Genomic DNA, 21,413 nt, shown 5'->3' with positions numbered 1-21,413 from the left:
ACTCTATGAGACCCCATAGACGGCAGCCCACCAGGCTCCCCCGTCCCTGGGATTCTCCAGGCAAGAACACTGGAGTGGGTTGCCATTTCCTTCTCCAATGCATGAAAGCGAAAAGTGAAAGTGAAGTCGCTCAGTCGTGTCCGACTCTAGCGACCCCATGGACTACAGCCTACCAGGTTCCTCCGTCCATGGGATTTTCCAGGCACAAGTACTGGAGTGGGGTGCCATTGCCTTCTCCGACCATGCGGCTCAGGGGGCTATATCCAGTGTCTTGTAATAAACTACAGTGGAAAAGATCTGAACAAGGAGATACATATACAAGTGCTTTCTGTGTGCTAAGTCACTTCAGTCGTTTCCATCTCTTGGCCACCCTCTGGACTGTAGCCTGCCAGGCTCCTCTGTCCATGGGATTCTCCAGGCAAGATGAATCAGTTTGTTGTATAGATGAAACCAACATATTGTGAACTAACTATATTTCAATTAAAAAAAATATCAAAAGGGAGGGAAGACTGGGTGATGGGGTTGGGAGGTGCGGAGGAAATCCTGGTGTGGCCAGGCTTCTGAGGAGGGAAAACAGCAAAGCCAGCGGCGCCTGGGCAGTGGCGGTACACTGCTGAGCACTGCAGAGGCCACAGCGGGGCCCCACGCGAACTCCCTCCAAGGTCAGCATCCCTCTCTCCCAACCAGACACAGGGTGGAAGCTCCAAGACGGGAGGACCGCTCTCCCAGAGGGAGGAGACGGGTCCACTGGGGCCCAGGTCTGAAGCAGGGCCTCTGCTGACTGCCTTTCTCTCTGTCTGCAAGAGGCTTCCCCGGAGCTACATGAGGCTGTTGACCCCGGGGGCCCTCAGAGCCCCCATGTGGGGCAGGCCTAGCAAATGTGGACGAAATTAGATGTACTTCAGGTTAGGGCAGGGCCAGGGCTGGGCTGAGTTTGTTTTAGTGAAAAGAATGTAATTCCACTGACTTCTGTTTTCAGTTCTGTTCTAAACTGATGTTCTTTTGAGCCACAAGGAATGACAACTGAATCTGCTACAGACGATCACATGGGCCCACCATACGCTGTAACATCATTAGCATCATTCTGTTCAACAACGCAGACCCAAAGGGACTTTTAAAAAAACAAGGGTCTGTGTTATAATCTATTGATTTCAAGGTTTCAGAGATAATTAAAAATATTGTAAGTCCTCACAATCCTTTCTAAAGGAGTTAAAGTTCTAAATCAACTCACAAAGTAGTTCCCGGAAGTCAAGCACAGATCTGGAGCCCCCCATGGACACCCTTGTTGCCTGGTGCTCATGGGCATGATTTAGGGCACAAGGCTGCCTGCTGGCACCTCCAAGTCACTACCTGGAGGGATCAGTTTTGACTGGCTCACCTATATTTCTGTTAAAGTTTCCTAGACTAGATACATACAGCCTATTACTTTGAGAAAAGCAATTTGTACAGAGTGATATTTTACAGGAAATAAAAATAACAGCTGTTTTAAAAACATCCCAGGTGGTCCAGTGGTTAAGACTTTGCCTTCCAGTGAAAGGGGTGTGGGTTTGATCCCTGGTCGGGGAGTTAAGATCTCACAAGCCTCAAAGGCAAAAAATTAAAACATAAACAACAGAAGCAATATTATAACAAATTCAATAAACCATCAAAAATGGTTCACCCTTGCCCCTCTTCCCCTGCAAATCCTATTCTCTTTTGTTGAGGTATAGAGGAACCAAGAGGTCCCACTTCCATGGAGCTGAGAGAAGATTCTCAGCACTTCTCTGGGCGTCAGAGTCCTTGCATGCACAGGGCTGCTCTGGGGGCCCACCTGGCCCCCACAGCAGGGTCCTGAGCTGTCCTGGGAGTGTCTGTTCACATCTCTTTCTCTGCAGAGTGCTTGGGGCCTGGCCCGGCTTGCTGCTCTGACTGCCTGTTCACCCGGGGAGGCACTACCCCCTGCCTGCCATACTGCCTCCCTTCTTCCTGGGCCCCAGAGCACAGCTGAGGCTTCCACTCCACCGCAGCGACCTGCTGTGACTCTGCAGGCCTGCGCTAAGCCATTCTCATCTACAAGGCTCCCCTCCCCGCAAGCTTCCAGGACTAGGCACCACGGCTGGGCTCCGGGTCATGCAGGGTGTGTGCGAGTCTCTGCCGAGAGGTGCCCCATCCTGCCTGCCCGCCCGTGGCCCTGAGACCTGTGGAGGATGGCTGCTTTACAACGTAAAGGAGAGGACCTCATTCAGGGCACAGGCAACACGGGTGTTCCCACGCTCTGAGCTCTGTGTAAGGACAAGGGCGGTGGCCTCCAGGATATGCCAAGTCAGGAGCAGACGGGATCATATAGAGGGGACATTCCTGATACGTGCACATACATTTTTGTTGTTGTTCAATTGCTAAGGCATGTCTGATTCTTTGCAACTGCATGGACTGCAGCACGCCAGGTGTCCCTGTCCTTCACATGTATATAAATATACACACATGCATATACACACAAATGTACACACACAAACACACATGCATACACACATACATATACAGTCGACCCTTGGCCAACAGAGGGATTGATCTGAGTATAACTTTTAGTTGGTCAACCAGCCCTACACCAGCGACAGTAGCAGTCCTGTTTGTACTGAAATATAGCCACGTTTAACCCAAGTCATTCAGGGGAACACAGATACATTCATCTTTTCTCACAGGTTTCACTGTAACATGTTTGGAAAACACATACAGGACAAAGGAAAGAATGTGACCACTGCTGACAACTCCCAGATTCACAGTTATAGTTCTCCAGTGTGTCCTTCCTGTCTTCTCCTGCACAGCTGTTTATAAATAGATGCATGGACACCACTGGGCTCAGACGGCGTCTGAGGTTTTGCAATCGTGGTGTCAAGCTTCACGTTACACCAGCAACATCACGTTATACCCAGGTCATTGTGTTTCTCTGGTGTGTTAGTGCTAGTGGGGGATTTTTGCTTACGGCTGTGGGGAAGGTGGTGCTGTCCCAGGGCTGCCCACTCAGTGGCTTCTCAGTGATCCTTCTTCTCACAGAGTGCCCTGGCACATCTTTACATGAGTCTTGGAGTGTGGCATGAATTATTTTCTCAGGGTAAATGGCCGGATGTCAATTTCCCCAGAGTACCACCTCTAATAGGGGAAATATTTCCAAGAAAGGAGATGACATGTGTTTGGCAGAATGCATACTATTCCTTAAAGCACAGATCTCCTCTGAGCATCTCCGAACCTCCACCCCCCATTAAACAAGCACTCATCAAGCAAGTGCTGGGTGCTGGCCCCCCTCTCCTGGATGTCCAAGGCACCCCGCTCCCCAAACCCAACCCCACACTGTCTAAGTGCATCATTACGGAGACTGTAGAAGCTGCCAGCATGGGATTCAAGCTCCTGCTCTCCACTCCCTGCACGAGCCATCCCACCCCAGATCCTCAACCCCAAACAGAGGGATGTTACACAGGCTGATGGTGAGTGTCACTCACAGAAATGCATGCAACACCACAGCCCAGAGCAAATGCTCCACATACGCTCATTCCAGACACACTGCTCTCGACTCCTCCTCCTGGGGCATCATGTGCCTAAAAGATCCCACTCCCCACAGGCTGCAGGACAAAGACTGTCCACAGCACCAATTCAGGAAGAGGGAGCACTTGGCAGGAAGCTCACCCTGGGCTTCTGCTAAGCTCAGAGACTTCTATGGGGCTTTCAACTGTTTCTGGTCTAAGCAGTTGAAAATCCAAGAATTTGAAGTTTGCTTTGTATTTCAAGCAGCTGAAGCCCACGATGAGAAGCAGTGATGGTCCTTGAGAAAAGAGGCTCCTATCATGGCCCGTCCACCCTGGGGGTGGTGAGGCTGTGCTGTGCCCAGTGCAGGGGTTGACCAGATGACCTGTAAGGGGTCTGCTCACTGGGTTCTCTCTCTAGCTCTGCTGGGCACAGGCAGCCCTGAGGCATGAATGTGGTGCTGAAACTTGCAAGGTGGCCTGGGACTGGGTTTTTCAGTGTGGATCAGAGCCCCCGGGGGAGCACACTCCCAGGGCCAAGCCCTTCCCTGGGGTGGCAGTGTCTTGTAAGGGAATTCATGGCACTAGGGTTGCAGACATGCAGTGTAAATGCAATTCCTACCTGAGTACAAAGTTTTTCAAAAGTGAGATTAAGGAATTAGGTGTCACAATGGTATTAACAGTATTGTTAAGAAAATAGTCTGGATCTTTTATAGAAATAGACTAAAAGATTTATAGATAAATGATATGATGGCTGGAATTTGGGTCAAAACAATATAATATATAAGGGGGTGTGGTTTGACAGTTGTGGGGTCTGGGTGGGGGACAGGTGGGATTCACCACTATTCTACAGGTTTGTACATGTTCTATTCCTCATATTAAAAGAAGGATAAAGAAAGCCACCAGGAGAAATAAAGCAAATTTGAAGACTTCTCCTGGCTAATATATTTGAAGAACTGAACCCATGTTTTCTCTTATGAATCTTAAAATGTAGTAGAGAAAGCAGTACCCCTTCCCACCCTGAGTGGTTCCTGACGGGGGCTAGACACCCCTCCACGCCCCCACCGAGGCACATTTGGCCGCGTCTGAGATATTTCTGCTTGTCACAAGTGGTGTGTGTGGGGGGGACTACTATCCTCTGTGGGCAGAGGCACGAGTGCTGCTGAACATAATCCAGGGCCCGGGATGGCCCCACATCACTGGGACAATGTGAGGTCAAACCAAACAAGGACTGCAGTGGCCATGAGTCACGGAATCCAGTAACCATTAACCTGCGCTTATGATGAATAAACACACACACAGACACACAGCTGGGAGGGAAGCGCGCTCACCCTCACGGCTGAAGGCCGACTGATAGATGCAGAGCGACGGAGAGGGAGCCACCACACGGGAACCGCCAATGTTTGACAAAACCAGCCAAAGGAGTTTGGAGGAGGATGCGTGTAACATGGCTCCAAGCTCTCTTCCTTTCAACTCCTTTCTAGTTACAAGGGAGACGCCACGTCACGATGGAAAAGCCTAGCCGACAGGACTAACACATACCAACATTAGTGACAAGAGAAACCAGCAACACAGCATCCTGAACTCCCGCCCCGAGAAGGAGGCAGCTGCCTGTGGTCTGCCCACCACGTACAGCCTGAAGGAGCCCCAAAGAAACCTCCTACAAAGCAAAGACAGGGCTCTAGTAACCGCATACGTGACAGAGGACATGGAGTGGCCAGATTGGGCCCCCCTTGGAAGGAGATTAGAGACACTGAGGCCAGCGCAGAGGAGGGGCCTGTATGGGTTCATGAACCAGAAAAAAAGAAGCCATAAAGGACACTGGGAGGATGTGTGGATCCCGGGGGGAAGGCGGGTGGGTGAGATGAATTGGGAGACTGGATTGATGTATATACACTATTGATACTACATATAAAATAGGTAACTAATGAGAATCTGCTGTGTAACACAGGGAACTCTACTCAGCGCTCTGTGGTGACCTGAATGTAAAGCAATCCAAAAAAAGAGTGGGTATATGTATAGTCGGAGAAGGCAATGGCACCCCACTCCAGTACTCTTGCCTGGAAAATCCCATGGACAGAGGAGTGTGGTGGGCTGCAGTCCATGGGGTCGCTAAGAGTTGGACACGACTGAGCGACCTCCCTTTCACTTTTCACTTTCATGCATTGGAGAAGGAAATGGCACCCCACTCCAGTGTTCTTGCCTGGAGAATCCCAGGGACGGGGGAGCCTGGTGGGCTTCGGTCTATGGGGTTGTACAGAGTCGGACACAACTGTAGTGACTTAGCAGCAGCATATGTATAGTTGATTCACTTTGTTGTACAGCAGAGACTAACACAACATTGTAAAGCAACTATAGTCCAATAATTTTTTTTTTTTTTAAGGACAATTAGAGCCTCTGACTAAGGTTTGGATCTCTGCACTTGTTAATGCGAACACCCTGATTTGGTAACTGCTGTGTGCTACAGTGCACCCTGTTACACACACATTTATACACATTGGCATAAATGTACAGGAGCAAGGAAAATGACTTAAATGGGGCAGCATGTGAGCGACTAGGGAATCTAAGCCAAGATCTACAGGAGTGCTCTGTGTCGCTACTGCAGCTGCTCTATAGGTTTGAGGTTATTTCAAAGTAAAAGTTTAAAAAACACATCATGTGACAATAATGACACGCAGGTTCCTCCTCAATCAGCATCTCACGCCTGCCGTCACCGACAGGGGGCAGGGTCACAAAGACAGCGCTCTGCACCAAGAGGCTCCTCCTCCTTCCCCATTAGGTATCTGTTTTCACTGTCAGGAGGGTTAAGACCTCAAATCCGCAGGCACCAGGGAGTTCAGCCCCGGTCGGGGTCAGGAATATGTGCAGAAGGCAAAGACCTCACTTCGGTTCACACAGGTGTGCGGCCACACCTGCCCTCGGAAAGCGGACGTCCACGCCGGCGCACTGCGCGGCGCCCGCGCAGACAGCCCGTCAGACAGAGCCGCGACACGGCATCCCCTCGCCACTGCCTGTCCCTCTGTTCTGTGATGGCAGGGCAGGCCACCCCACAGATCAGCCCCCCAGACCACGGGAGCCGCACTGACTAGGGTGGCTCTGCCCTCAGGCCAATGTGCTATCTTTATCTCAAGCTCCGCAATGTATTTACCAGCATCCAGTTTCAGCGAACGTCTGACATGAGAGGCAGGGCAGGTCTTATGTGGTCTTTAGGGACGAGGGGGCCTCCAGCTGCGCCCCAAGCAGCATCCACCCCCCCACCTCCAATGAGGGCGCGATACCAGATCCTATGCAGACCTTGGCTCGCGCCTACTGGGCCAGCACAGGCGTCCCAGCCGCTGCCCTGCTACTGCTGACGTTGTTGTAGGGGGAGCGCGCAGGGGAGGACACACAGCTGGATGCAGAGGCTGTACACAGGCTCTGAAGGCTGACAGAGTTACTGGAAGTTTAGAAAAAAGTGAAATCCAAGGAGCTGAGAGAGACATGAATGGCTAGGTTACAAAGGGACCACAACCTTTAGACCTTCCTTGGGTCCAGACCATGCAGACAGTGAGCCCGACAGTCTAGATCACAGCCACACGGCTGCTGGGCGGGGCTACCTTTTTACTAAGAGTCAAGAATTCGTATCTGTAGATACAATTTTCACTCTCAAAATCCCAACTCCCCTCCAAAACATATCTGCTAGGAATGACCTTATACTGATAACCTTTATACTGCCAATAACGCTCTCTTTTTGGGAAAGTCAACTTATCTACCATTAAGGCGAGATTACAAGAATACCGCTAAAGATCACGAGTTAGTGACAGTAATTACAGAGAAGTCCCTTAAAAAGCAGAACATGTTCACTGGTATCAGTGGGCATCCCTGTTTGCTGCATTTTCGTAACTAAAATCAGGCCACAGAAGGGAAACCCTTTGCTGAGGGCTGAGGCTGGACCCCTGGGCTGCAGCACCGTCCCTCTGTACGAGCAGCAGGGCTGCTCAGCTCTGCTCACCTTAGACCAGGGATCCGCAGGGGCGAAACGTAAGCCAAACGCCAGTGGGACCAGCTCCTCAATAACCAGGAAAGCACAAGGCTCTGTCCAACATGGACTCAGAAAATGCAACGCCAGAAAAGAGTGAAGAGCCTGAAAGCGGCAGCACGCACCCTACCCCGCCCTACGGCCACGGGGTCTCCAACTCAGGGGCTTCCAGCGTGACGCGTAAGCAAGCGCCCCTGCTGCAAACCTCCCTTTGGGTCTGTCTCTTTGCTCCCAGACGGGCTCAGTAAATACCTTCTAGAGTTTCTTGAAGCTTCGGAAACAGCCAATGGAAATGACGGATTGCTTGGAGTCGGCTTCATCACGGGGGAGTGACTTAGCTGCCGCTCGGGGGCCAGTGAAATCAGACACAAGACACCCATACTGGGTTCCTTTGCTCCTTAAGCAGGGGTCAGCCAGGCTCCAGGGCCTTCTCGTTGTACCGTACAGGGTACACAGCCCTCTGATGACAATTATAAAAATGAGCTTCATACACACACAGAGAGTCATAAACACACGTAGCCTTTAATCAGCAATTGCTGTGCTGAGACTCTAAGTTACCAGTATATCTATCTATCTACCTACCCATCATCTATCTAACTACCCAGCTCTCCACCATTAAGTGACCAAAGACCCATATGCAAGAATGTTCGTTTCAGCTTTGTTTACAATAAGAAAGAACTGCAAACAATGACACTGTTTGTCATAAGAGGGTTAGGTTAAACCAAGTACGATCCCCACTCAATGGAGCCCCAGGAGGTTTTTGGCGGAAATGTGATAACACAGGTAAATTCTGGACAAGATAGACAACATCCATCCACACTGCTCATGCCTGAAGAATGAGGCGAGAGCTGGGAAATGAGCAGAAAGGGAACCTTACTTTTTATTGTAGACTGCCTTGTACTATTTAAGTTTCACTTTTTGATCTTCCTGTGAGCATGTGTTACTTTTATAATTTAAAACAACTCATTTTTTGAGTTGAGCACAGGTGACTTAGTAGTAAGTCAGGCCAGTGTAGTCCCTACTCTTACCTGTGTTCAATGCACCCACTTGCCAAACTGTGTGGTCTATCTGAACAGACTAGCTTCTCTGGAAGGACGCAGACGAAGGAGAGACTGCTTTGTGAAGACCTTTGGGGGAGGGGAGTCAACCTCTGGTGGACTTCTCTCCCATGGAGGGGATGGCTCTGGGATCAGCTGGAATAAAGACCCAAAGTCCAATCCTGGGTCTCAAGCACAGGGAGCTCCCACCAGGAGTTGAATTTTTATTAACAGTTTATGCCACCTAGAATTTATTTCCATCTATGTACATACAAGGGCTTCCTCAGTGGTTCAGCGGTGAAGAATCCACCTGCTATGCAGAAGCTGTAGGTTCGATCCCTGGGTCGGGAAGATCCCCTGGAAGAGGGTACAGAAACTCACTCCAGTGTCCTTGCCTGGAGAATCCCAGGGACAGAGAGCCTGGTGGGCACAGTCCATGGGGTCACAAGAGTCAGACGCGACTGAAGCGACTTAGCACACACACATGCACACAAATGGGGTGGCTTGCCCAGCGGTACTATCCTACAGTTCTGGACACTGGACATCAGAGACAAGGTGGTCCCCTCTGAGCGTTATGAGTAGGGTTCCCTTCTATGCCTCTCCCCCAGCTCCTGGGGACCTGCGGGCCGTCGCTGGCACATAAACATCACCCTGATCACTGCTTGCATTTTCAGGGCTTTCCCCTCTGTGTGGGTCCAAATGTCCCTTCTTTATAAGGACACCAGTCCTACTGGGTTGGCCCACCTACTCCAGCACGAGCACATCTTAACTTAATGACTAACATCTGTAACTACTCTATTCCCAAACAGAGTCATAGTCAAAGGTCTCAGGGGTTTCAGGACTTCATGTCTGAACTGGGGACTGAGGTGCCATACAGTTCATAATAACAGGCAATAAAGATTAAGACCCTAATTCAGCTCTTCCTCCAAAGAGCTGATAACTGCTGGAGCACAGTGAATAAGTCATGATGCCTTGTTTATGGTATTCTGATGCTTGGAGCAGCTGGCTCCTTCTCTGGATGCCTGCTCTAGAGCACAGATGTCTCTGCTTTTAAACCAGAACCACATGGTTTTCGACAGCAGCTTTATAAGGTCAAAACCACTCTTCTAAAGGGGGAACCTCTCACGCTCAGAGGTGAAATCTGGTTGGCCTCTTCTGGGTTCCCATAAAATTCAACCTTTCAGCAGCCTGGAACCCAGTGACAGCCCCTCGCCGCCCAAGACCCCAGGCCCTGAGGCTGTTCTTGCTCCCACTGTGACACCTCGGGGGTCTGCGTGAGTCTTTCCTGGGGAAGGGACCCTGCCTATTCTGGAATCTTTAGGTAGGAGTTTGGATTTCAAGTTTGTGAATCTGATGTGTGCTCCTTGTTGCATATCGGGTTGATTCAGTGACTAAGACAATATAAAACTAAATTAAAACAAGCACCCCACCCATAAAAGTAAGTGGACTGGTATCCAGGATAAAGAGAAAAGAGCAGCACCCAGCTGGGAGTTCTGTAGGCCTCCTTAGGGTCCCTGAGACCTGGCCCGCTGGGCAGCAGGTCCCCACGATGCCACCAGGGCCTCTGCCACAGCAGGAGGGCATCTGTTCTGGTCTCTGTGACAGTCCACCTGCCGTGGCAACCTCAGAGTTATACAAGCTGCTTGTCTTTATTAGGGGAATTCCAAATTACTCCAGAGAAGATGGATACAGAGAATAAGACATGAAGGACCTTCAGGGGGTTGGGGTCACAGACCCAGCTGCTCCTAAAAGAACAGGAACAAGCGGCTCCTTGGTCACTCAGGTGAGACAGAACAGTCTCACCTGAGATCCAGAGAGAGCCATGCTCATCAGAGGTCCAAGAACCCCTCAGCAGGGTGAGATGGATTTGGAGACTTCCACTGCTTCTGACCAAAACCACCCTAAAAATAACCAGGAGTCACGGCAGCATGGCACCAGTGAGAACTGACACCAAACAGGCCTTCTTTACGCTCTGCAGGTCTTTCTACCAGAATGGTTTTTCTTATGCATCCCCAACACTGTCTTTGCTTCTTACTCTGGCTGAGGACAACTGAGTTAGTGTATGACTTGGAATTATTAGCACTAGATGCTCCTTTGATTCTTGAAGGGCCCGCATCCCTTCCTTCACTAACATAGTTCAGTTTCATCATCTCACATTTCATAGGCTCATGACATTCTTGGTACATAAAACAGTGTGCATGGAATAAAGTGAAGATTTTATTCCCCTGCTTGGTACCCGGTTACTAATGATAAGTATCTGCTGAGCACAGATCACGGGTCCTCCTTAACCTCTGTTCTGGCAGCTCCCCCGAGCCAGGCCGGCTGGGAGGCCAGGCCGGCTCCTGGGCAGCATCCTTCCGGGCACTGGCAGCAGGCTGGAGCCGCTGTGGCTTGCCCTCCTCGCCAGCCGTGCCTGGGCACCAGTGTGTGCCCCCAGGGGAGACTTGGGCAGGACTGGAGAGGTGCCACAGCAGGAGGTTGGAGCCCGTACCACACGGCCGCGGGCCAGGGTCACCTCTCTGCTGACCTCTGGCCAGGAACCGTATCTGTGAGGGCCTCGTGGGCACCAATGAACATCCTGTGGCATGCAAACCAGGTCCCCTCAGAACCTGCTGAGATTTCAGACGCAAAACCTCTCTTTCATAAAAGAAGGAATATCCTCCCAACAACAGCTTCAGCTTTGCATGGCTGCTTACGGGTTGTTTCCAGACAGAAAAGCCCTGAGCAGGAAGGGTGCTGTCTGCTCTCTGAAGTTCACACCCTGGCCCAACACCCCCCAAAAGAAAAAGAAAAAACACTGGAGACCACATGGCTGCCAGCTGACCACCCAGCTGGAGCAGCAACAAGTCAGGAAAAGGTGCTACTACTGTTTACAGAGCCCGCTTATCAAACCTCCAAATATCTGCACAAAGAACCTACCCAGGCCAAAAGGGGGCATCTAAAGTCAGCCTTCCAGCGGCACAGATTTGGTGACAAGACCTTCCTCCTGTGGGTTCTGGACATCCTGGTACAGAGTCCCAAGGAGACCAGCCAGTAGCATCCCTCCGGGGCTGGCGCAGCCTTGGAGAAAACGTGGTGTTTTACTTATGGTCCTGCAGTTTCTTTACTTGAGGACCCTTCACAGTTTGAGGTTCCGACGCTAACGCTGCAGGAATTTCTTTCCCTTGGTTGCAGTGTATATGAATTGGCATCCAGGCTGAGCATGGTAGAGACAGACCCACTCAGCACATCCTGCTACGCCAGCAGGACTGTGGCTACTCCGTTTCCTGTGAGAGGAAGGGAAAGAGGGACCAGCGTGTTCTCGCTGACGCTCTCCCAGGACAGGGCCATGTCTCCCTTTGCCAGCAGCACCAGTTTGAGCGCTCTGATTCGGACGTTGCAGAGAACCAGCTGGGGGCGGCCGCCTCATCCCTCGGGGTCACTGGTTGGGGCAGGAGGGCCGGAGGGTGTGCGCATTCGTCTCCCGACGACTTGCACTGGCTGTGACTGAACGTGATGGACTCCTGTTATGTTTTCTAGGATGTTGCTCCTCTTGGGGGAAAGCACCCTGCATAAATCTGTGCACAGAGAGGCTTATTTGGGTTTGTTCAGCATTTTATCTTGAAAACATTTCAGGCTAACAGAAAATGTGTGAAACCTAGTACAATGACTTTTCCACATGTTCTCCATCTAGGTTTATGTGCTTCCCAGGTGGCTCAATGGTAAAGAATCCGCCTGCCAGTGCAGAAGACGTGGGTTCGATCCCTGGGTCAGGAAGATCCCCTGGAGGAGCAAATGGCAACCCACTCCAGCATTCCTGCCTGGGAAACCCCACGGACAGAGGAACCTGGCGGGCTGCAGCCCATAAGGTCTTAAGAGAGTCGGTTACAACTCAGCAACCAACCAGCAGCAGCAGCAGGCTCCCAAGTAGCCCCGTTGGCTTCATCATCTTCTTACCCTCTGTCCCTGCCTGCCTAGGACAGTGAGCTGTAGACAGCTGGCCCTGCAGCCCGGGACAACTTGATGTACATTTCCTAAAAACAGCAACTCTAACCACAGTTCAAGGACTGGAATCAGGAAATCACATCCATACATTACCATCAGCTGTCTGCATACTTCAGTCATATTTAGCCAGTGTCCAAGTAGCGTCCTTTTTGGAAAAGGCAGCTCCTAAGAACATGTGCGCGGGTGTGTGTTTGGCTGCGCCGGGTCTCGCTGCAGCCTGTGAGGTCTTCGGTCTTGTTGGGGCATGCAGACTCTTTCAGTTGTGGCGTGTGACCTCTCAGCCGCCGCACATGGCCTCCAGTTCCCTGACCAGGGATCGAAACTGGGCCCCCTGCATTGCGAGCACATAGTCTCAGCTGCTGAACCACCGAGGAAGTCCCCAAAAGGCAATCTTTGAATTTAGGATCCCCTCTGGGCCCACTGGCCACCTTCAGCTGCCCGGCAGCTCCTTGGTCTCCATCAGCTAGACATCTCCTCGGATTTGCTTGTCCCCGACCTCTCGTTTCCTGGGGTCTTCTAGGGCCTCAACACCATTGAGGAGCCTGGCATTTACTGGAGGGTCCTGGGTCCTGGTTTGAGTTTCTGGCCCCACAGAAGTGGACTCTGTCTTTCTCGGGACACCCCCTCTGGCCGTTCCTGGTGACGTCACCTTGGTCTGTAAGGTGGCCCCTGCTGCCCTTTCCACAGCCCTGAGTTGCTCCCTTACCTTTGCCCTTCGAGAAGCTCCTCGGTCCCCATGACAGGACCCCCTGCATCCATCAAGCATCTTCTGTGAGGCCCTGACTGCTGAGTAGAGAATGGAATTTAGGCGCTAACACCCAAGGCCAGGGTTGGACATATTTTTAAAGGAGTGAAGCAGAGCCTCAAGTTATCATAGAGACAAGAAAGCTACAGAAAGGCAAGAAGTCACCATGTGCTGTTGCTCTGCACAAATCCATCCAGTCCCCCGACCTCAGCTCCTGCTGTGTCCTCGTCCTACCTGGCTGTCCCCACAGCTGCCATCCTGTGCATAAAATCCAACATGCAGACTTCTGCAAGGGGAAGGGGACTGGGGACAGGATGGTGTGGGGGTTGGGGTTAGCAGATGCAAACTAGCACTGGGTTGGTCAAAATGGTCATCGGGGGTTTGCTGTGAAAAAATCTGAACAAACGTTCTGGCCAACCCAATGTAGATAACACGGATAAACAACAAGGTCTGCTAACCCCAAGGTCCTACAGTCTAGCACAGGAACTATATTCAACTTCCTGTGACGCACCATCATGGAAAAGAAGATGCAAAAGAATGTACCTGTATAACTGAATCACTTTGCTGTTCAGCAGATGATAACACAACATTGGGAATCGGTTATACTTCAGTTAAAAAAAAAAAATCTGCCTTGCTTGTCTTGAGACACTCGGTTCAGTTTGCTCCGCAGAGATGGATCCCTGCCAGACCTCCAGGGCCCCCAATCCCACCCCGTGTCCCTCCTGATCGCCTTCCCTCCCTCTTTCTGGAACATTCTCTGCCTCCAACCCAGCTACTGTTTCCTCGTCCTCCAGTCCCAGCTGCTTTGCTGGCTGGTGCCTTTCCTGCAACTGGAAAGTCCCATGTCTACCCGCTGGTGCCTCCGGGCACTTGTGTCTCACAGCAGTTCCTGGGCTCCTGAGGGCAGGGCTGTGGCAGTGCCCAGGTGTGAGGAAGCCTCCCAAATCACCCTGGGGAGTGGGTCCATGAGATGGAAGCAGCAGTGAGGCGGGATTTCCTAGTTGGACCCGTGCCAGATGAGGGCAGGCAGCAGTCAGCTTCCAGGGGTGCCCTCTGGGGACACATTCTCAAGGCCCTATTGGTCACTGTCACCAGGGTGCTCCCTCCTGGTCATCTTCCAAGACTGGAGACCACGTGGGGGAGGTTTGAGGGGGGCTGGGCTGCAGACCTGCAGGAGATGGGCAGCCTGAGCCTGGGCCCGAGTCAGGATGTGACCACTGGACCCTGCTCGCCACGCCTACATCCATGCAGTGGTCCCCCACAGCACCACACGTGGAATGTTCCTTACATCAAATGGACCAGAATCTCCTCCTCCGCCTCTGCTCTGTGGGCGCTGCAAGGCCACACACCGCTACATGCCTAGAAAGAGCCTCGGGACAGCCAGAGCCTAGCTAGGGCATCCATGGCATCTGAAGACCAAGAGACGGTGCGTTCAACCACAGGGATGGGGCAGGCAGGACCAGCTGGCTCCCTCTGTGTCCCCACCACAGTCCTGGCCCAACAGTCCCTGCAGCCAGCAGCTGCCCACCTGGGCAGGAAGACCACCGAGGTGGGGGACGCTCGCAGACAGAACACCAGCAACGACCTGGTGTGGAGTCAGGGCTGAGAAATTACGAAGCTCACCCTGCCCTGACCGGAACAGAGGCCCTCCCAAACATGCAGCAACACGCAGCTGAGCCGCAGAACACCATGGACTGGGCTAGAAACCTGGCTTCTGGGGAAGAATCAAAATGTGACAAACGTGACATCACATCACTCAGGGACGCACCACCCACAGGACAGCCAGCCAACTGGAAACCACGCAAATATCCAGCCCCTGCCCAGGGTCTGAGTGCAGCCCCCAAACACACTCCTTAACAACTTTCAGCTATTAAAAGTGCTTTTTGCAGAGATCACGGAAGAGACACACAGAACACTTGTGGGATAGTAAATACGAAGTGAAAGTGGCAGTGTGGTTGCTCAGCACACGTGTTTCACTCTCTGTGACCCCATGGACTGCGGCCTGCCAGGCTCCTCTGTCTGTGGAACTCTCCAGGCAAGAACACTGGAGTGGGTTGCCATTCCATCCTCCAGGGGATCTTCCTGACTCAGGGATCAAACCTGGGTCTCCTGCATTACAGGCAGATTCTTTACCATCTGAGCCACAAGGAGAGTCTAAACAAATGTAAACGTATATGCCATTAGATCTGCTTTGTCTAGAACCAGATAAAATACAGGGGGCCAAGGGCCGCAGTGGAGATGGCGCTGTCTGCCACTGTTACTGACCATGGTCTGCACGAAGCCAGTGGTCCTAACACCGAGGTCCGGTCACAACGGCACTGCCGCCGTCTGGAGGGCATGACGTCCCCACCACAGGCCAGCTGTCTCCACCTCCCTTCCTGTGGTGCTGTCACAGGACACGGACATCTGGACCTGTGCAGCGTTTCCTGATACAAACGAACCCCGGGAATCCAGGGTTCTAGAAACAGGGCGGTGAGACACTGCCGCTTTGATTCCCAAGCAACTCCGTGTGGGATTACAACGATGAAGCTGTGCTGGGGCAAGGGAACACAAACCGCGTTCATCATTAGTGTTTGGTTCTAAAATAAAATTTACCAGTGGAGGCTGTCCACTCAGAATCTTTCCCAACGAGGTCATATCTGTCTTCTTTTTTCCTAGAAATGCAGAGACTTGGCTGCACAGCAGTGACAGGAGGGGTGTGGGTGGATGTTTACTGAACTCTGTCTCTGGAGACACTCAAAACGCCTTCCCTTGGTTTCCTCCAGTGGTTCTTGTAATTTTTTAAAAAACATTTTTTTATTACTCAAATTGCTTTTCCTTCATGCTTGTTAAGAGAAGGAAACAAGAGCCCAGGAAAAGGATGAAACAGCTATGGTGGGAAAGAGAAGGGCAGACTCCAGGCAGGCAGCGGGCTGCATAGCAAGGGGTGCCCACCAGGCCAAGGCGTGGGCAGACCGGCCAGGAGAGACACAGAGACAAGAAAGGCCACAGCCAGCAGGGGGACGTGAGTATAGAAGGCTCTGCTGAGAGTCTTTCATGATCGTGGAAAGGCATGGACCCGGTCCTGCCCCAGCAGCTGGAGGAGACTTTGCCAAAGCATGGAACCCCTTCAAACCAAGACTGAAAACTCTGATAGGTACTTTTCAACCTTGTGACTTCATAAAACACTCTAAACTGCAAAAAAAGACACATTTAAAGACCACAGAATGGAACCAAAGTTCCCTCCGTGAATGTCCACAGGCTTTTACGAAAGCACAGGTGTTCACGTTCCATGCACGTGGCAGCTTCTGCACGGGATGAACTGAGGGTGTTTAATCACACGCATTTATGACACAGCCATTAGGGAAGGTAATCAGGCCAGAAGTTCATTTTGTGATTCTTTACCTTTTTTTCCTAAAGAAATTTCAAGTCACAGCAACAGCAAGAATCAGCAGATTCATTTGCTAAGGGAACTCACTTCTTGATCCAGCAAAACAGGCTGCCTTTTCTGAGCCTGTCTATGTGCAGACCCCAGCAGTTGTTTGCTCTGCTCTCCTGGCCCCTCGTTCTGCAGCAGGACCCGATCACAAACACCCATACTGGGCAAGGCACGCACTTAGATTTTTGGTAAAAGTACAGGCATTTTTCCCATGAAAGACACAGAAAATTTAAGTGTCCACTGTTTCAGTACTTCTGACAGCTACAGATACCGAGATGTTCAATGCTGTCGTAAACGATCTCACGTTGAAAGAAATAATATTTAAAAAGATATTAATAGTCCAGAGAAACACTAGTGGCTGAGATTTCGCAGGGGGTTCCTTCGGCCCTCGCAGGAGGCCCGACAGTCGGGGGTCTCCTCCAAGCCCAGAGGGTGCAGCACCAGGGCCTGCAAGGGGCGGAGAGGACCCCAGGGATGACAGACTCCTTCAAGCCAAGTTCACATCCTGCCACCGTGTCTGGCCATGCTACTGCAGCTGGTGGGCTGCGGTTACCCCCTATGGAAACAGTCTGCCCCTTGCCGTGTGGAGTGGTGCTGTAACAATTAAATGTGCAGCAACCGCCATGAAACAGATGCTAAACATCCCAGCCTTCCCGGCGGGACTGCAGGACCTGCATGGGACCACCTGTCAATATCACTTGGTTGACTGGCCGCCTCGCTTATCTGTTTCAGACGGGAGGGAAGGGATTCTCACGCTTTCCAGCGATCCCACCACAGACACACAAGTGACCCTCAGAGGATCTAATTCAGCCTCTGCCACTCCACGGGTCCCCTTCAGGGTCCACACTCATCCTGACTCAGCACACTTGCTGTTGTGCACTTTCAGGAAGGGCTTCTTTGAAACGGCACCCGCCATCCTCACCCCAGGGTGAAAGACAAGGTCTGGGTCTGTCTCTGGGGCTGACGGGAAGAGCTGCACCCACACAGCCCAGAGAGCCAGGGCTGCTGGGACTCCGTGGCTGCCCACTCCCCACAAGGGCAAACAGGCCTGCACATGTGGCTGGCAGACCGTCCTGTGGGCCCCGGACCCCTTCCCCGACTCCTGTCTTCCCCACGTCTGGTCCCGCCACCTGGGGGCCGGTACCATGTTCCAGGTCCTCTGGCCGCAGCAACTTGGGCTAGAAGGGGTCTTCCTTTCAAGTGGCTGCTCGAATGTGTCACTCCTTCCACCCCCTTTGTCTAGTGACCAGAGAGAGGCGTCCAATGCCCCCTGCACCCAGCTCCTTCCGACAGCTGCCTCTTTCCCTCTTGACCTCCTTCTTCCAGTGAATGGGGTGGCATTAGGTGAGTCTCCTGCATCCAGGGCGCTGCATCCATTTTTAAATCACTTCAGAACTCCCACTGGTTGCTGATGCCCGTCTCTTCCGACTCAGCAGGAAGAGAGGGCACGGCGGGTTTCTCCTGCCCTCAGGTAGGTGACAAAGGAGGCTCCCCACTCCCGTCACAGCCTGACACTGAGCTGGTGAGGGTGCTTGAGACTGCGAGGCATCAACACCAATGGTACCAACAAAACACATGTTTCAGGAGATCAAAAGTCAGGACCAAGTGTGGCAAAGAGGCATCCCTTTGAGCCAGTTAGACAACAAGGAAGAACACCAAGTCTCTACAAGTAGGGCTAAGTGTGGTGCATCCTTCCTGGTTGCTGGTCCCAAAGGGGGGTGCTATCTCGGGAACAGAAACAGAGGCACTGATGCCATGTTCTAGTGGGGGAACTAGCTCCGATCCCAAGAAAAACAGCAGGCAAAGCCCCTGGGTGACCTGATTCTGCTTACAGAGTTGGACAGTCCATGGGGTGGAGGCCTGTTTCCTTGCCAGCCACTGGGAGAGCCAGAGAATATTTTCATGGTCTTATTTTAGGATGGGTAATGTTGTAAACAACCTCCATGCCCAATCCACAGACAGCTTGTCTAGACCCTGATGTGAAGCAGAAGGTCAACAGGGAGACAGACGTCCCTGACGGACTGCAGGCATGTGATGAGGGCTGCAGCCAGCGCGGCCGCGGCTGGGGACGCTGACCTCGCCTCTGAGCGTGATGTGGGGTGCAGGGGATGGGGGGCTCATGAGGAGTGAGGTCAGCAGGCAGCAGAGCTCGGGCGAGCCCTGGAGAAACGTCTTCCTCCTGAGTGCAGAGCCCATGTGGCCCGGGGATAAGTTTGCAGAGGAAGAGGACGTGCGGTGCATGATGCCTGAGGACAAGGAGGAGGAGAGTGGTTCCGGCGGAAAAGGCCTTTGCCTTTTCTGAATACGCTTGCTGCAAAGAGGGAACACCAAGGGCCCAGGGACACCTAGCATAGCAGCTAAAATCAGAGGTGCCAGATCCTGGGGTCAAGTCCTGCCCAGCTCCACCACGTACACTGGGGCCCCCCACTCCCCCACCCACCCTGGGCCACCTCAGCTCCACCACCCACAGTGGGCCCCCCAGCTCCCCATCCACACTGCCCCCCACAGCTCCCCACCCACACTGCCCCCCAGCTCCCCACCCACACTGCCCCCCCAGATCCCCCACCCACACTGCCCCCCACATCCCCATCCACAGTGGACCCCCGCAGCTCCCCCACGCACACTGGGCCCCCCAGCTCCCCATCCACACTGGGGCCCCCCCACCTCCACCCCTCACAGCTTGGCCTCAGTTTCCCAGATGCAGTACACAGCTGCCATTTGCACCTAATTCTTAGGCTGGTTCTGAGTAAAAGTATTTATTGCACTAAATATATAAACCACTGAGAACAGTACCTGGTACAGAGACCTTTCTCAGTGAACGCTAGGTGTTGCTGTCATCTTTGCTGTTGTCGTTATTCCTGTTGTTATTGTCATTATTATTATGCCAGGCTGTAGAGTATCACGGGGCTTCCCAGGTGGCTCAGTGGTAAAGAAGCCACCTGCCAATGCAGGGGGCACAAGAGATCTAGGTTCGATCCCTGGGTCAGGAAGAACCCCTAGAGGAGGAAGCGGCAACCTGCTCTAGTATTCTTGACTGGCAAATCCCATGGACAGAGGTACCCGGTGGGCTGCAGTGCATGGACTCACAAAGAGGTGGACATGACTGAGCACACACACTGCAGACCCCATGGTAGAGACAGCATCGCTGGTCTCCCTCCCAAGCCTGCCAGCCACCCTGGCCCAGGCCCTGCCAACCGGGAGGAGCTGCCGGCCCATCCCTCTGACAAGGTGATGACTGGTGCTTTGACCTGACTTACTGAAGCTCAGCCTGCGTCCTCTCTTGCGGATGATGTCTATAAAACAGGCACCTCCCAGTCTCACTTTACAGCAGAAACTGCTGGTTTAAAAGGTGGCTGTCACCTTCTGGGCCAAGTTGAAATCCCTCCACCCTGAGCAGATCCTACTCAAAGTCAGGAATGTTACAAACTCTTCAACTACCGTCCAGCTCAGGTTTAACGCCTCATTTATCCAGACGAAGACGACAGTGGTGACTTTTTTTTCAGAGAATGAAATTCATCTTTCCACACCAAATGATTAGCATTATTTATCATTTTTATGGGAGTCTTTGTATAACATACAAACATCTAAAATGTCCTAAATATGGTTTCTAAAACCTCCCAGACCTAAGCAGCATCTTGGCTGACAGATTGAAAAGCCCTGCCAGGCGACAATTGTGGGAGCACCAGGAGAAGAATGAAGAGTGAAGACCCCAGTGTCCCTCCCTCCCTCCCTAGGCCACAGGCCAGCTCATGCGTCCTCACTCCACCCACGAGTGGCCTGGTGCTCCAACCAAGGCTGGGCTCACCTGCTTCGCGGCAGCCGGGCCAGGAGGTAAGGAGCCGGGTGTGAGCGCAGGGGGGCTCCCGGGGCCGCAGAGCTCGGGGAAGGGGTTGGGGATGGCTGGCAGCGACGAGGTCCTCAAGTGGAGGTCTTCCTCCTGCAGGCGCCTGCGGGGAGAGATGACGCCCATCAGAAGCTGCCACGTAGGGACCCTGCCGCCCACATCGGGGGATCTGCCCAGAAACCTGTGGGAGGGACTCAGAAGGGTGTCTGGATACCTGAATCCACACCACACCCCACACAGCTTGCCACCATCCGCAGGTGGGAGTCACCGCAAGCGGATGCCAAGATGTGGCATCAGTATGCAGCGGGCTGTCACACAGCCACCACAGGAAGGGGCTTCTGACACAGGCTCCCTCCAGGCGACCCGTGGGGACACCCTGCTGAGTAAGCCTGGTGCAAAAGACTGACCCCGCAGGCCCGCACTGCACTGAACCACCCGAAATGAGCACACTCAGAAAGGCGGTGGAGGGTGGGGGCTGGGGACAGGGGGGTGGGGAGTCAGGCTCTAATGGGGACAGGGCTTCAGATTTGAAAGATGAAAAAGTTCAGCAGACAGATGGAATAGATGACCACGCTTCCTATAATCACAGGGCCACGTGCCAGGGAGCTTAGGGAGGGTCTTGGAGGGAGACGCTCGGGAATAGCCTGGGGTGGGCATGCTGCACAGTCCTGGGGGTGCCCCACCTGCCACCGAACATGTACTATGTGGTGATTCCGTCTATGCTACGTGCATTTTACCTTAATAAATTATTATTTTTTTAAGAAGTCCCGTGTTTCCTTTACGGTAGTTCACAAGCATCACTCAAAGCAAAAAAACTACGTGACATTAGACATAACTGAAAAGAATCCCATTCAAGAGGCCTGTGGCCACGGG

At 52.5% G+C, this 21,413-nt stretch overlaps 1 protein-coding gene across 5 annotated transcripts in view; it reads right to left on the bottom strand.

Moving 5' to 3' along the window:
- The window catches only part of GRB10 (growth factor receptor bound protein 10), a 181,203-nt gene that overhangs the window by 46,488 nt on the left and 113,302 nt on the right, over positions 1–21,413 (bottom strand). For 4 of the 5 annotated variants that reach the window (XR_008717526.1, XM_055589645.1, XM_055589644.1 and 1 more), the window contains one exon: positions 20,502–20,643. Coding sequence is in view for 3 of the 5 variants with exons in the window: in XM_055589645.1 (XP_055445620.1) it covers positions 20,502–20,643 (142 nt within the window). In the remaining 2 variants the exon portion in view is untranslated. Of the gene's footprint in view, positions 1–7,485; positions 7,762–20,501; positions 20,644–21,413 lie in introns of those variants that run through there. The other variant, XM_055589647.1, reaches the window with a different exon arrangement.

This window comes from Bubalus kerabau, chromosome 8 (genome assembly GCF_029407905.1).
Source record: "Bubalus kerabau isolate K-KA32 ecotype Philippines breed swamp buffalo chromosome 8, PCC_UOA_SB_1v2, whole genome shotgun sequence".
NCBI classification, from domain to species: domain Eukaryota; kingdom Metazoa; phylum Chordata; class Mammalia; order Artiodactyla; family Bovidae; genus Bubalus; species Bubalus kerabau.
The sequence above is the reverse complement of the archived record's forward strand: the minus strand, read 5'-3'. Positions and strand labels throughout refer to the sequence as shown.